Source organism: Chelonia mydas, chromosome 9 (assembly GCF_015237465.2).
Source record: "Chelonia mydas isolate rCheMyd1 chromosome 9, rCheMyd1.pri.v2, whole genome shotgun sequence".
In the NCBI taxonomy this organism is placed as follows: domain Eukaryota; kingdom Metazoa; phylum Chordata; order Testudines; family Cheloniidae; genus Chelonia; species Chelonia mydas.
The window spans coordinates 89,598,374-89,614,922 of record NC_057855.1 but is presented as its reverse complement, the minus strand read 5'-3'; the positions used below and the strand labels follow the sequence as shown (position 1 = coordinate 89,614,922).

The following is a 16,549-nucleotide window of genomic DNA, read 5'->3' as shown; positions in this document are numbered from 1 at the left end:
TAATTATTTTAGTCAACCCAACATTACTGAATATCCCAATGGCTCTCATAGCATCTGTTCAATACCATAGACTTTTAGTTCCCCGTAATACACTGCAAATGTTTAAGATAGACTTACATTTGTTGCTGCTTACTTTAGTTACACCAACTACAGGTAAGGGAAGATTTAAAGGTGATAGTCTAATTTTGAACAGTAATAGCCTTAGAAAGTTTAGGAGCCTTTATATTTTTAAGGTGCAACTATGAAGAGATAATGCCATATTGGATGGATAAGACCTAGACTATAAAGAGGAGAAATTAATGGAGTGTTACAAGACAGCTAACAGGCAACACAGCTTTCAGTAAAGCCTAAGTAGAGTGTGTGTCCAAAATAGATAGTTAAACAGCTCCACCAATGAGTGTAGAAAGAAAAGGAGTACTTGTGGCACCTCAGAGACTAACAAATTTATTAGTTAGTCTCTAAGGTGCCACAAGTACTCCTTTTCTTTTTGCGAATACAGACTAACACGGCTGCTACTCTGAAACCAATCAGAGTAGAGTAATTTGTGGTTCTGTTTATTCAAGTTCAAAATAAGCCTTTTGAAGATTGTCTCCCACAGGTTTGGAAAAGGAATGCTTACATATTAACAGATATTAAGACTAGTTAAGGACAAAATTAACTCTTCCAAGACATGAGAGGTATTACACATGCATTGTGTTGCTTCCAGTTATATAAGTAGTTATTTGAACCAGTTGTTTCTTATGACTAATATGTAACTGTTTGAGCCTGTAATTGCTGTGTCTGGTGCTTTCGTTAGTTTCTCTGTTTAAAACAAACAAAACCACACCTTACTAGAGCAAGTCAGCATGTTAGCTGTATCACACCCTTTCTTAAAGCTTGCATGTGAGCACTAATTTCCCAAGTGGATAAACATTGAACTTATATAAGCCAAGTTAACAACAAAGTCTATACATAACACCCCCCCCCCACCACCACTTGTTTCTGTGAAATCTGAAAAACTTCAGTTATTATCATGCCCTCATCCTGATGAGGAAGACTGCATCCCCACGTGCTTCGTGTCAGTACACACTGGCTGCACAGACAGACCAGTATATAAAGTGGGTGCATACACATGGAATACGTACAGTAGAACGTCTGAGTCATGAACTGACCGGTCAAGCACACTTAGAACCAGAAGTATGCAATCAGACAGCAGAGAAAAAAATACAGTACAGTACTGTATTAAACATAAACTACTAAAAAAATAGAGAGACAGTTTAAGAAAAGATTTGACAAAGTAAGGAAACTGCTTCTGTATTTTTCATTTAAATTAAGATTGTTAAAAGCAGCATTTGTCTTCTACATAGTAAAGTTTCAAAGATGTATTAAGTCAATGTTTAGCTGTAAACTTTTCAAACTACCATAGCGTTTTGTTCAGAGTTATGAACAACCTTCATTCCCGAGGGGTTCGTAACTGAGGTTCTACTGTAGTACACTACATGTGGCATGACTAATACACAGGTATGCACATAAGTGCCTACCACATACATACTGAATTGGTGATGGCTCTGGGTAAGGAGACGGGGAATGGGGACATAAGAAAAATATATGTATGATTTCATATTAACTGTAGTCTAGCTATAAGTGATTAAATTAGTTGTCCTTTCAACCTTCAGTCTGGAGTGGAATTAGGTAAGGAAAAGGGACAGTCTAAGAGTATTGTACAGTGCAATCATAAGGTGCAACTGCAGCTTGACTAGACATAACTGAGCTTGCTTATGGACACCGTCTTGTAGAAGAGGGTAGCTGACTTTTCAAGTTATCAACTTAGATGTGTCTAAACCCCTGACTAGATGCCTTTTTACTCTGGGAAGTTGATCCACTGTTAAATACCACTGTCAGCAAGAAGTCCTTTGGACGGTTGCTGAAAGCTATTTAACTGCTAACACATTTAGTACTAATGAAAAATGTTAAGTGTTCCTGAGACGTGCTTGCTTTTGCTAACAGTTGCACTGTGCTCAGCACTGGACAAGGGAGATCAGTTGATAATTGCTTTTGTCAACTTCTTGGTGTCATCAAGTCTTAACGTAGAGCTCCTATTACATGGTAGTAGGGCATAGAGTGCTTACACAAATACTCACTTATGTAAGATTATATATAAGATTCCAGCTTGTATTAGATAATATATTTGACAGTTACATAACACTGTCTCTTCAATGTGGCTATCTTCCTATTGTTGATGAGAGATCAACAATAACTTTGGATTTGTCCTACCTTCACAATTTTCTCACCCTAAACACTGGAAGAATGCTATTTTTTTGCACACTTCTTACACAAGAATTATGTTTCCAGCTTTCGAAAGCAAACTCCATCTTGAGCATTTAGCCTGATCTCTCTTGTTCCAAAGTTTTCAAAGTTCAATTGCTAAAGCGGACCAAGTTCAGGATGCCTGTGTTGAATTCAGATTTTTTTTTTTTTTTCTCCAAACTTTACTTTAACCTGTAGATCAAGAGCTGTACAAACCCAGAAAAGCTTCCAGATTCAACTGGTTTAGTTATTAGAACACTAATTTTAGCTTTAACTCAGAGAGCTGGACTATTTTGGCCAACCCTTCCCAAAATGAGAGGTTTAGGCAAGTTATGAGAAAGGGAAGATGGGGGGATGTTATAAATCAGTTTTAATTATAGAGAAAGTAAGTAGCACACACTGAAGTGGCGTTGTGAAACACCAACAGGCATAATGAAGCCAAAGAAAGTACTAAAGTACTATTTACACTGAGCTTCTGTAGGGCGTAGAAGACTAGGATATGTAGGGGACACAGGAGATACTGATAAATATTTTCTGCAGAGATCTTATTTTAGTTTGGTCATCACCTCATCCTGAGAGTGGAGGAAGTGGAAGCTATTCCATAACTAGTTTTAATGATAAACTGCAGAGGAAAAATACGTTGCAAATACAGACTACACTCAAAAGTGCTGCCCATGAGACACCATAAATCTCAGCAAAAAGCCTTGTTCATTTATACTTCGACAGCCTGGTTTTCAGAGGTGTCAAGTAACCCCAAATCCCAGCAAAACTAGTGGGAGATGCAGGTGGGCAGAACCTCTGAAAAGGAGTCACGCCATAAGACCGAGGAGTTTGGGACCATACAGTTTTATACACTAGCATAGAAGTGTTATGCTAATTTGATGTTTAAAAAGACTAGGAAGTCCTTCACACAAGCTATGTGGTAAAATTCTTCAACCTTAAGAATCCATTCATCCTCACTGAAAGTTATTACATGGCAACAAACAACCTTTATTGCACATTTCCACAATTTCTAATGTTTATCTGAGAACCTGACAGTGAGGTTTAAAGGCTATTTTGGTGGGGCAACAGCTGTAGTAAGATTAGACCCTCTTGCATCCTTTACTGTCTTTTAACAAAGGTTTTGGGAAGTATACTTTAGCATTTAAAATATACATGGCAATTTAGCAGAAGATAACCTACTTGCAAGTTAAAATACGCACTACATCATTTGGTTTGTATACTTCAATGCACACTGCACAGCTATCGCCATCAGGACCAATTTCCTAAATGAAGAGCACAAGTCATTAGTTATCCTGAGACAGATTCATGATTGAGAGTTGCACACAGATTTATTCTGGAAATGAATCTCAAACTGAAGTATTCTAGCCAGAGTAAACTAGAACAGGTCTCAAATACAAATGATGAATTACCAACTCAGTAGGTTTGATATTTAATCTGAGGCATTAAAAAGCAAACCCATGACTTAATCAACAGCAAAATATCTTGTTTAATCAGTGGATGGGTGTTTAAAACTTTAGAAAAGCCAAAAGGAAGTAAGGATACGGCTACAGTGAATGTAGCGCAGTGAAGACTACAGGAGCGTGAATTGCAGAACAGAGCGTGAATTGCAGTGTTTGCGTTAATGTAGTCCTGTTTGAAAGAGGACGACGTTTTAAACAGGACTAAATTAATGCAAATTGAGGTACCTTTTAGTTCGCTCCAGCAATGTCCATACAGGGCAGTTAAAGTGCAACACTTCGGTGTGCTCTAGAATTGGCACCCTGCACCCCAATAGCTCACACTGCGGTGCAGCGTAGATGCTCTCAGTTCCACTAAAGAATGACTTCTGAATCTTAAACCAAAACAAAAAACCCCACACTGAACTAAAATTTAGTTGTCTGCACTAATGCCCAAAGATCAGGAGCGTTTGGCACGACTAAAAAACCCCAACCTTTTAAAATGAAGCAGCTGACTCGAGTTACCCCTGCCAACTCCTTTCTGTGACATTGACATTATTGCATCAGTTACATCTGCCAAAATTTCACAGTGAGAATGGAGCGGATTTTGCTATAGGCTACAGTTTTGCAAGTTATATGCCCTTTGGAAGGCTTAATCTCAAAACTGATTTGACTTTGCACTCTGTTTCATTTGACTTAAGGCAGGAAGATTTTAGGATATTTACACAGCCAACTTTATTAAAAGCAAGAGGAGGAAAGTTTGGACAATGCAGTGTCAGATTACATTTCAAAAGAATGTAAGGAAATTATTTTGTCAATTATACCTTGTCCCCCTGTTTTAATGTGCGCAGTTGTAGCTGTCCAATAGCTTTTTTGGCATCTGCTTTTAATTGTCTCTGTAACAAAAAAGAGAAGTGTTGATTAAACTACAGTATTAATTTTCCTATAAATAATGACTAAAAAACCCTTGTGTAACCAGGTCTCCCTCTATAATCCATAGATATTCAACGTGGCTTTTGAAGAGGAAAGTTTGCCTATTTATGCATCAGAAACATTAAGCAGAAAAAAACAGCTGAAGCTTAAGTTTGATACTTTATGCAATTGTGCTTTTAAGGTACATACCACATGCTTTCCCCAAATGTATTTTAAAAGGCTTTTCATTGAGAATACACAAAACCAAGGATTTGCAGGTTTGTAAACATACAGAATCGTATCTTGATTAAGTTACATCAGATCTAGCAGTGTCAACCTAAACCTTCAAATTAACTCAACCCAGAAGAGGGAATACTGTAGAACTCAATCACAGGGAGTTAATATAGCCAATTGCTGTGAATCTGTATTGTGACTTCCTAGCACAGACCGCCACTTAGGCGTATCTTAATAAAAGCAAGGTCCTTTACCAGTCAGCTCCTCAACTACTCTCAACACGCCCTCTGAACCAAACCTTTGAAATGAGTTCATTTCATAATGTATACAAACCGCTCAGGAACCTAGAGCTTCCTAGCACCAACTGCAACTGTACACTGAGAACAATTCAAACAATTTTATCTGGCGACTGACCCATGTTAGCATATGTAATATTTGCATCTTTGTGAAAGCTAGTTTTTAATCTAAGCCTGTGGACAGATTAGGTAGAATCTGTAGACTGTTCTATCAAAGACTAGCCCTAAAAGACTTAAAAGGTAGCTACAATGCCAGCAAAGAAGTGGGACTGCATTCCCCCTCCTTGCCCACCTTGTCAATCAATTGATCTAATTTTGTCAGGCTGCCAAGAGACAGAGGCACACACAAATGGCCAAAAAGTGGAAGCTTTAGCTTGCCTAACAGCTACTGTTAACCAGCTGGTACCGTGGAGGGTTCAATGAGCATGAAAGCCAATATTTCTGCTTAAAATGTCACAAAAGGTTTATCTTCAGTAACATGATGAACCTCTCCCTACTATGCAGGTAATTACTGCTTCAGGACATGAAGTCATAGCAGGCAGAGCCAGCTACAGTGCTGCAACACCTCAGTGCAGCAATGATAAGGATCATTATAGCTCAGGCAAGGTGGATCAAAGTTCGGCAGCAAACTAGATATTCTGCTACAAGTTAAAATGTTTGTGTTTACATTCGTACATTGATAAACTCATCAGCACAGAATCAGGGCTATTAGTTTTGAAACTTTATCCCTTCCCTACATTTTCAGTTCTTAACTGAACTAAGATTTTGGTAGTGACAATACATAACTATTGTAGAAAGTCAGGAGGAGGAAAGAAGTCGCTTGAATTTGACAGCTGAATGGAGGGGTACTTGCAGGTTTTGACACGTAGGCCATGTCTACACTAGCGTGGCACAGCTGTGCTGATGCACTCATGTAGCTGTTCCATACCGATGGGGGCGCTCCCATCGACATTAGACCACCTCCAACGAGCGGGACAGCATCTCCCACCGACATAGCGCTGTCCACGCCACCGCCTGTCGGTGTAACATATATCGCTCGGAGGGTTTTTTCCCCACACCCCTGAGCAACAAGTTATACTGACAAAAGCACTAGTGTAGACATAGCCTTAAAGAACTGAGACACAATTTGCAGCTGTAATACGAGCCCATAAACAGTCTCTTTATGCTAAAAAGTTATCAGTAGCGAACAAGTCAACAATTTTAAAATGTGTTGTCTTTAGGTTTCACATGAAGTAAACAATTTATATAAATATGGGCAGTTCATGCATCAGAGTTGACGACTCAGAAAGGCAACAGGGCATCCGTTTGCATTCCAGTCCCATTTTCAAAGTTAACTTTGCAACAGAAAGGGGGTAGAGGCTTAGTACAATTCTACAGCAAGATGTAAATTTCACAACATATACAGAGGCCATGAACTCAGCTAGAACAGACTGACAAGTCAATTTAATTTTGTTCTTTAAAACAAAAAACCTCAAAAACAACCACAAATTGATTTAAAAGTTTTTTTTGTTGGTTGAATTAGAACCCCCCAGATAATGCCACTTTGCAGTTTCCATTTGAATGAAGATTAATTCCTAAAACATTAGGCAGAACAAAATCAGATATAATTTTAAGGTGTTTGAGGTTGAGACTGTGACATTTCACTCTGTATGATTTTATGAGAGTATGCTGAGGAGCGTGAATATAACTAAAATATTCTTCATGCAAAAGGTTTCTCGTAAGGTCTCATTACAAAGCTTATAATCTACTGAGTGTGGTCATCCTATCTGTATAAATGTATCACTCTTGTATCTGGAATTAGAAATATGAAATAACTCTGAGATCCCACTGTAGTTATGCAAAGTGTGGGCCATTAATGGTGGTTTGGAATCTTGATGGCTCCCGTTAACCAGGACAATTGACTGTAGATGGCTCTGTTTTACCAGCAGGAGAGTGGGGTGGGAGGAGGTATTTTGTCATGTTTTATGTGTATATAGTAAGATCTTCTACACTTTCCACAGTATGCATCCGATGAAGTGAGCTGTAGCTCACGAAAGCTTATGCTCAAATAAACTGGTTAGTCTCTAAGGTGCCACAAGTACTCCTTTTCTGTTTTACTTGTAAGTCTTCCTGTATACCTGTGTGCTGGCAAGTGAGTAATGAAGTCTTACAGTGACATGTGATCATGTCACCTGAACTGGAATCTATCTTTAACCTGGTGCTTTTAGACTGAGAAGGAGGGGGTGGGAACCCAGAGGGACAAAGGATTCTCGCCTTATACCAAAGATATATGAGTGGGTGGAACAGAACAAAGGGAGCAGCCATCATGAGAAATCCTCTAGCTACCACCTGAGCTGGAACAAGGGCTGTACCAGGGGAAAGGATTGTACCCAGACTAGGAAGGCGTCCAGTCTGTGAAAGAAACTTATTGAAACATCTCTGAGGGTAAGTTTTTAATCTGTATTCAGTTTTATTACCGTACTAGACATAGACTTGTGTGTTTTATTTTATTTTGCTTGGTAATTCACTTTGTTCTGTCTGTTACTACTTGGAACCACTTAAATCCTACTTTCTGTATTTAATAAAATTACTTTTTACTTATTAATTAACCCAGAGTATGTATTAATACTTGGGGGGCAAACAGCTGTGCATATCTCTGTCAGTGTTATAGAGGGCGAACAATTTAAAGCGTATACAGGGTAAACTCATATACAGGGTATAACGTATTTATTTAGGGTTTGGACCCCATTGGGAGTTGGGCATCTGAGCGTTAAAGACAGGAACACTTTCTAAGTTGCTTTCAATTAAGCCTGCAGCTGTTAGGGGACGTGGTTCAGACCTGGGTCTGGGTTTGCAGCAGGCTAGCGCGTCTGGCTCAAACCAGGCAGGGCACTGAAGTCCTAAGTTGACAGGGCAGGAAAGCAGGAGCAGAAGTAGTCTTGGCACATCAGGTGGCAACCCCCAGGAGGTTTCTGTGATCCAGCCTGTCACAGAGACCACGTGGAAGCATTCTCTATTGTGGTCTTAAGAGTTAGTCTGTATGACTAACAAATAGATGAAGAGCCCCAAGAATGACACACACTGCCACAGCGTTTTCATGTAGAGTATGGTACAATCAATAGAAGATATAACTATACAGCAATATCAATACTGTCTATTATCTATTGGCCAGAACAGCATATATCCAGTTTATAGTTCTCTAAATCATGACAACTGAAGAAAAGACTATGTAAAATTCACACCAGCAACTAATTCACATGGTTCATGTCAGGGTAGACACATTACATGAGTTTTGATTGGCTTTATTAGTCATTTTAAAACAAAACATTTTGCATTTGTCTAAGCAATAATGTTTGTTAAACTCACAAACTACACTGACAGAGTCAACTCTAACATCAACATTAACAGGAACAGTGGGCATATGTAGGGAGCTAAACCACTAAGTAATGACCATGTTCTCGAGAGTTCCTGCTTAGGAACTTGCATCTAGATTCTGTGCCTCCATTTTCCTGCCTGGATCTCCAGCTCTGAGCCCTGCCTCTGGATGCTTCACCACTAGGTGCAGTAGTTTCAGTGCTCCCATTAAGATAGACCCTGCCCATGGACTGTTGATCAACCAGAGAAAGATACCAGAGAAAGAAGCGGTTTAGAGGCTTAATCTGGAAACAAGTTGATAAAAACAGCCACACATGTTCAGACAATTCGTAGTTTAGACCTGGTATCAATGTCAAAGTTTCCAGCTTAGACCTGGTATCAATGCCATAATTCCTAAACAGTAGTTCATCGGCAGACTTTAAATTTAGAAACTCCACAGTCCCTTACTCTGACAATAATCAAAAATATTTCCAATTGTGCTGTCAGCTGTGCACAATGAAACTGCACCAGTGAATTACTTCAGACACCCCTTCCCACTGAGCTAGTTTACCTTCTAGCGTAGACATTTTTCTAAGGAGTGTCCACTTCTGACCAAGCTTCAGGACACATTCTCTCTGCTAAGATCCTGTAGGACAGACACACCTGCTGTACCCTGGTTCTTTCATAAGAACGGCCATATTGGGTCAGACGAAAGGTCCATCTAGCCCAGTATCTGGTCTTCTGACAGTGACCAATGCCAAATGCCTCAGAGGGAATGAACAGAACAGGTAATCACCAAGTGATCCATCCCATCACCCATTCCCAGCTTCTGGCAAACAGAGGCTAGGGACCTGGCTAATAGCCACTGATGGATCTATCCTCCATGAACTTAGGGCTCAAAAAAGAATTAGATGTTATAGACTTGGCCATCACAAAATCCTCTGGCAAGGAGTTCCACAGGTTGACTGTACGCTGTGTGAAAAAATATTTCCTTTTGTTTGTTTTAAACCTGCTGCCCTGTTGTAATTATTTAGGAGTTTGTGAAAGAGCAGGAAATAGTCTAGAAATTGTTCTGTTACACAAGAGTCCTGAACTTCCGTAGCCTTTGGAGAACCAGAGTTGTGTCACTGTCTGCAGTTACAGTATTTGAGTTTGAAATGAAGTCTGCCTCACATACAGCCTTGAAGTTTTCATACTGTCATTAGAGGCAGTGCAAGTAGAACTACCTAAGATTAAGACTGCCCAAGGTTTTCCATTGTGAGTTCCTTCTTTTAACTGTATAACTTCGTCACCAAGCTTAAAATGGTGTGAGAACTTACAGCCCACACACCAAGTATCTGCTTCAGGCTGATTTTTGAAAATTTCAGGAAGAACTATTCAGCCATCTCTTAGAATAACGTTAGGGCAAAACATTTTTCCCTATGTTAAATTAACAGCATTTTGTTAAGCAGCTCCTGTAACTCCATGCTTGGAAAAGGGACTTGAAATTTCATATTGTGGCTGCCCTGAAGTCAGGGCCTTTTGCTTTTTCTTTGAAAGAGTAAGTTATGGGCCACACATTGGTCAAAGAAGATAAAATACTGAATAGTTGCTCATTCAGGGAGTACCACCTATTCTATACAATGATGAAGGCAGTGGTTGTGTGGAAGAGCATGCAGTCATGTATTTCAAGGCTGCATCATAGTGCAGATACAAGGGGGTTAAATTAAGGTTGCACAGGCAACCTTAAAGCTGTTTTCCTAACTTCAGTGCTTGCCTAATTTTTTTTTTAAAGGTATTTTTATGTGAAAATTTAATTTAAGACAAAGTTTATGAACAAGTTTTAAGGGCTTAAATTGACTGTCAAGCTTCAGCAAAAAGTATTTTCATGAAGGTAAATGAATTTTTACCTGGGGTGGGAGAGAACAAGAAGGAGCCAGAGACAGGATGAGTCTGTCCTGGCTTCCATCCACGTTTTGACAATTCAGAGTTAAGAATATGCCACAGTCTGCAAGACTATGGATTTGCCATTGCCTGGTCTAAACAGGAGTCAGACCCAGGTGGAAGGAAGAGAGGGGAGGAGACAGAGCGGCTTTTATTTCTGTCCCTCCATTCTGGAAGGTAGCACTGATGCTGTCAAGTTCCTTTCCCTGCTCTTCCTCTGAGAGGATCACCACCACTGCTTGGAGATGAAGGAGTTTCAAATAGGTCTGACACTCCTTATGTTCCTCCTATAATCCAAGACAGACATCTGCATGACACGTCGAGCTCCAATACCCTGAGGCGCAGAGATTTAATTATTGTTCCCATGAACTTGAGCATTGCCCTGATGCAGGTCACCTTGCTTCCTGAATCACATTAAGTGGGTCACTTCTGAGGCATTATGTAATTTGTATGACGGCATTTAAGTTTAAACTTTGAACCAATTATGGTGAACTAAGTACTATCACTAGTTATTTCCGGGTGCCAGTAAACTAAATTAGAATGGACTAGATTTTGAAAATGTTAATGTCCTACACTGGTCAGCATCCTGCTAATTAGTACTGGGACTTCCCTCATGGGTCTTATGTTTCATTCTATTTGCCTTTGACAGATTAATTTACTATTATTTCATACAATTTTAAGTGTAAGCAGCCCTCTTCAATTGTTGGAAGTGGTAACATCCAGAAATGCCACCCTTGCTTATTATAAGCCTTAAGGATTTGCTGATCAGGCAGATTATTCCTTCTGCACACTCACTGGGCCCGATTCTCATTTACATTTAAGACCCCTTTACTCTGTCAGAGTGCTGTAGAGTCTCCTTGGCATAAATGAGAATCAAATCCTCTCTTAAAAGTCTATTTCTCCAGTTTTCAGTAACAGAAGTTGTCAAGTTTTATTTTTAAAGGTAGCCTTTTAACGTCTACCCCCCCCGCATTACTATAAACTTCTTGAAAGTACAGTAAAGGAGTCTGCAGGGTGAGTGAATCATGTGGTTCACGAGAGATTGCAATGTCTTTTTCTAGTCCTTTCTTTGCTATCCAGCTTTCTACAGTCACTTAGTTTACCTGCTTATTCTGTTAAATTGGTGTATTTACTTGCATAAGAGTAAAGATTGCAGCGAGACAAAGATGGACCTCTGCTACTGCACAGAAGAAAGAAAGAAAAAGAATCGGACCTCTCTCTCTAAACATTAAGGTTAGCATATATACCATTAAGATATCAGTTTGCAACAACTAGGTTCCTGTTTAGATTTAAATAAACTACACAGCTGAAGTCAGTAAACAGAACCTCTCTTTTTTCAGATGTTTTATTACAAACTTGCAAGATGGACCTGAAGGCATTTTTAGACTGTCATTTAATAAATACTGATTCACTGGGCAGACAGCCAAACCCAGCTTTTCCACCAAGGGATGTTCTGATAACTAAGTACTATAAAACGGGTTCTGTGGTAGACAGAAAACAGAAGTCAAGATCAGAGTGTGGGGAAAGATCAGAGGCCAGCAGGAGACCAGTTCCAGAGAACTACAATTATATGAAGAGTATTAAGAATAATCTAACCAAGTAGTCAAAAATCATCATCAGATAAATAATTAAACAGTTTATTAAACCGACTACTCAAATAAGTTCATGGGTACTTCCCTGCTAGGTCAGTTTGGATAAGTCTATGCTAACTTAAAATTATATCCTTTGCCATTTGCTCGGGGGAACTCCTCAATGTTTCAAGGTTTGAAAGCACACTTGCTTAGCACAAGATGTTAGAATGCCTTCATCCATCCGTCCAATATACAAATTCATTCCAGTTCTTAAAGACCTTCTCTCGAACCCTTGCATAAAATTCAGCTTTTCTGCTTAAGCAGATATTGGAATAAAGACTAGAGTCCAGCAAGAAGGTAGATCTAATGGTGCAACAATATTGAAAGCAAAGACTGTTTACCATCTTCAAAATGACTAGGAGCTGCTATTTGAAGTTGGTATACGAAACTGTCTTTCCAGTAATCAAAAATCTTCCATTTTAGTTTGGGAGTTATTGACCACTACTGGGAAAGCTGAAGTTTGGAATATTTAATGATCATCACAAAACTGACTCAATCTCCAAAACACATGTTCATCTAGAGTATTGAACAGTTCCTACCATAGCTTGTCTAAAGAAAAGCCATGACATTTCCAAGGCTGAGTCCAGTGAATAATGTAAGTCAAAGTTTTGGAAGTGTTTAAAGATCATTGCTAGAATCCACATTCAGTAAGCAGGTTTTTATTTGTACTGTTCAGCTAATGTTTAGTGTTTTCAAGAGCTAATAAAAACTTAAACAAAACTAACCCCATTCCTGGATTTTGTATTTACATCGTAAAGCCATTCAGCAAGAACATTCTTGGGCACACACCAAACAATAATAAACGAGGGTTGTTTTGGGTTTTGGTTTTCTTTTTAAAAAACATGCTTTGCCAGCCTATGTTCATTGAACAGAGATCTGCCTCATGATACCACTTTTGTAGCTAACCACTAGTTATGCTAAAGCTTCAAGTAGTCATGATTTGGGAGGGAAAAAAAGGAATACGTTTAACTGCCCCTCTGGGTTTTGGCATGTTTTACAAGATAATTTACCCTTTGCTGGCATACAGTAGAGAAACGACAATCTGAAATCTCTAGATTTGAAGGTAAGTTTAGTGACTACTTCCTAATGCTGCACTGTTTCAGCTCCTTATATTGAACAGATCAGTTGAAGCTACCTTACAAGTGACATGCCGGTTCGTCCCAAAGCTAATTTTCAGCTTGAATCTAAATTCGCTGTACATGATTTGTGCCGGTTTGTAGAAAGAGTAAGCATTACTTATGTAATTCAGCTGCCAAACTGAATAAAAATAATGAAAATAAAAATCATAGTTAAAAAGCTAGAATGCAGTTTAAGAAATGTGAAACCACACATTCTAAAGAATTGGTCAGATCCCAGTAGAATACAATACAGTAAGGAATCCATCTGACCATGTATTACATCCAACAGGTAGAAACTTGTTCAATGTTCGAATTCAGTAACTTCAAAGGATGCATATAATAGCTTCAGAGTATTCCCCTACAGCTCCCTCACCCTGCTTTCAACATCTATCTTTTAAAAGGGCTTGATAATGAAGAGAGATTTACAGATGGCATACAAGGGCTAAAGAATTCAACTAAAAGCAAGTTTATTCCCCAGAGGCTATTGTGAAGGCCAAAAGTATAACTGGGTTCAAAAACAACTTAGATAAGTTCATGGAGGATACGTCATCAATGGTTATTAGCTAAGCTGGTCGGGGACGCAACCCCATGCTCTGGGTGTGCATGGGCCTTTGACTGCCAGAAGCTGGGACAGGATGACAGGGATGGATCATCAAGTGATTGCCCTGTTCCGTTCATTTCCTTTGAAACATCAGGCATCAGCTACTGTTTGAAGACAAGATACTGGCCGGCTCAGATGTAACACTGGTCTGAAACAGTATGGCCACTCTTATGTTCTTATGTAAAAGATTAAGACAAATGTCTGGTCTGAGTAAAACTAACAGGTGGTCTAGCACCTTTCACAGATGTTGTGCCTGAATCCTATCTGCTATTTTCAGCCACTGCCTCATGAAAGCAGTATATTCCCTGACATTCCCTATAGACATGAGGCTTGGAGGTACTCTATTAGAATTAATATCCATAAGTAAAGAGCTCAAACTTACAAACAAGAGGTTCTCAAAATATATACTGAAAACTTAATTGAGCTAAAATTCTACAGTAATCATGCTATAACTGATGTTCAGCTGTCCTGGCTAGATTCACAAGAAACATTTTTATGTCCATCTCTCTAACCTTATAGCCTACCAGGAATGGAGATCATAATGTAGGTTAACCGGAGTTGGGTTACATTCCTAGTGAGTCAGTTTACCCACTCACTAGGTTTACAAGTTATGACTATGTTTGCTACTACAGTGACACAGTTATGACATTCTCAGGTTTCTTTTTTGAATTTTGAGCTACGGCAGTTTGTTTCAAGCAGTCCAGTTCATGGACTGGATGAACAAGCGTACTTAAGGGATTAGGTGGGAGGGTTATCAGTGAAATCATCTGAGATGAAGGGCAGGTTGTTTTATCAATCACAAGTATCCAAGCACCAAATCTGTGATTTGCTCTGAGACAATCAGAAAGCCACCTCGTACTCTGAGTGTCTCTTTACTGCATTATGGGTTGGGGGAGGAAACTGTTCATCAGATCCTCTTTTCAAAGCTCCAGAAGACTAGGGCTTTACCGGAAGCCCTGGAAAGAAATCTGGAGAGAGAGAGCAAAGTCACCAGAGAGGATCACATGTTCTGGTAGGCTCCTGAATGATACAATAAGGACCATATAGAAATGGCTGTTCATATTTGGGACACTCAGCCCTTCTGCCCACTAGTGACTACAGCCATTGGCCTAAGCTTTCCATGGGGAGAAGAAACAATGGAATTAGATTCTCATACCAAATTAAGGCCCATCATAGATTTGTCTCCAAGATTTTAGGAGCTCTTTGTGACGAGACTATCAACTGTAATGCAGTCAAACTGGAGACATAATTTGTATTAGTTATATTAGCTGATCATAAATTACCGCATAGTTGATAAAGAGTTACTAATTAGTCAACAAGTTTCCATGTAAATCCCTGCTGGGGCTTTAAAATCTAAGATTACAGTTTTATATGTCAATATCACACCAGTGCTGCTTTTGACACCAGAAGTTGAAATTCAGTAATTTCCTCTGTTGAGGAGTGTCTTATTAATGTTCAGTTTCTAAAGCAATTTTCTTCTCTGCTAAAAATCCTAAAATAGCAAACTCCTGTGTGCACCTGGCTTTGAAGACTCTTGAATGTCTCTAGGGTTGTGTCTTTTACCACAAAACTAGGAGACAGGAAATGCTAATAGCCAAAAGTTTTATCACCTGATCTAATATCAGCATTATTATTAGGTCACAGCTCTAGGGATAATGTTTATTATAGCTGCTGTACAAAACAAGCAGTTGGAGCAGATGTTTTGTTAAGTGTTCCAGATAATCAAAATTGGCTTTTTGTAATTCCTTGGGAGCAGAGTTTTGGGAATAGAATATCTGGCATTTTAAAGACACACAACATCCTCAGACTGGGAAGTCCCACCTAAGGAAGCACAAAAGTGACCTTAAGCAATGCATTTAAAATAACTTCTGCATTTGTCCATTCAGTGTTTTATAATCCTCTCCAAGGAGCACTGTAGAACTTGCAAGACTAAGCTTTTAGAGAAAAAGAATGTTTTCTGCTGTTTCAAGTGTCACTATATATTCTGGCACACCCCTGGAGCAGCAGTAAGAACTTTTACTTAAAGCCGTGGTGAACTTACTAGAGCAGACCATTACTAGTATGCACTACTGATGGGGGAGGCTCATTACAAGTTACCGGTTTTGCAAACAAATGAACACAAACATACACATCAATTGTACTTTGCTCCTTTATAGCACACATTTAGTACAAGCTTCATGAAGTATTCTGTAGTGTCATTTTGCAGAGTAACTATTGCATCTACTACTAAATCTGAGGTAGGGAAAAGCTATAGTTTTTGTACAAGTTGGAAAGCTTCTACTGTATACCTAAGCTTCACAGTAATAACACAAGAACAACTGGAAAACACATGCACTACATCTATGAATTTTAATATGAATGTTCAATTGCTTCCAGTGGTGAGAAAACTGATACCTATTAACATCCTATTAACAGTTTATGAACTAAGTAACTTTATTCTATTTTTCCACAACTGAAGCAGATGACGGTTTTATGTTCACAGGGAAGCCAACCTATTAGAACTAGAAGCTTTTGATACACTGGGGTCTGTATTATAATAGCATATTAGGTGATCATGGGTTAAAATAAATACATCAACAAAAGACTGAGCCTTCCACTACTTGCATGAATTCAGACAGCTTATCGGGAGTATGGAATTCTATAAAAAACCCAAGTCTCAAAATTTCACTAACGTTTGAAGGGAAGGGAACCAGCACTGGTTCAGCTGGAGAGGTCAACGATAGCATAATCAACTGGGAAAAAACAATAGTGTCGTGCCCCCAGGTCTGGAAATCAC

At 39.1% G+C, this 16,549-nt stretch overlaps 1 protein-coding gene across 1 annotated transcript in view; it reads right to left on the bottom strand.

Annotated features, from left to right (window-relative positions):
• Positions 1–16,549, bottom strand: part of RNF128 (ring finger protein 128) — a 44,611-nt gene that overhangs the window by 5,122 nt on the left and 22,940 nt on the right. The window contains exons 3-4 of the mRNA XM_037908099.2: positions 4,550–4,621; positions 3,469–3,551 (exon numbers count right to left, since the gene is read on the bottom strand). Coding sequence (XP_037764027.1) covers positions 3,469–3,551; positions 4,550–4,621 — 155 coding nt within the window. The remainder of the gene's footprint in view (positions 1–3,468; positions 3,552–4,549; positions 4,622–16,549) is intronic.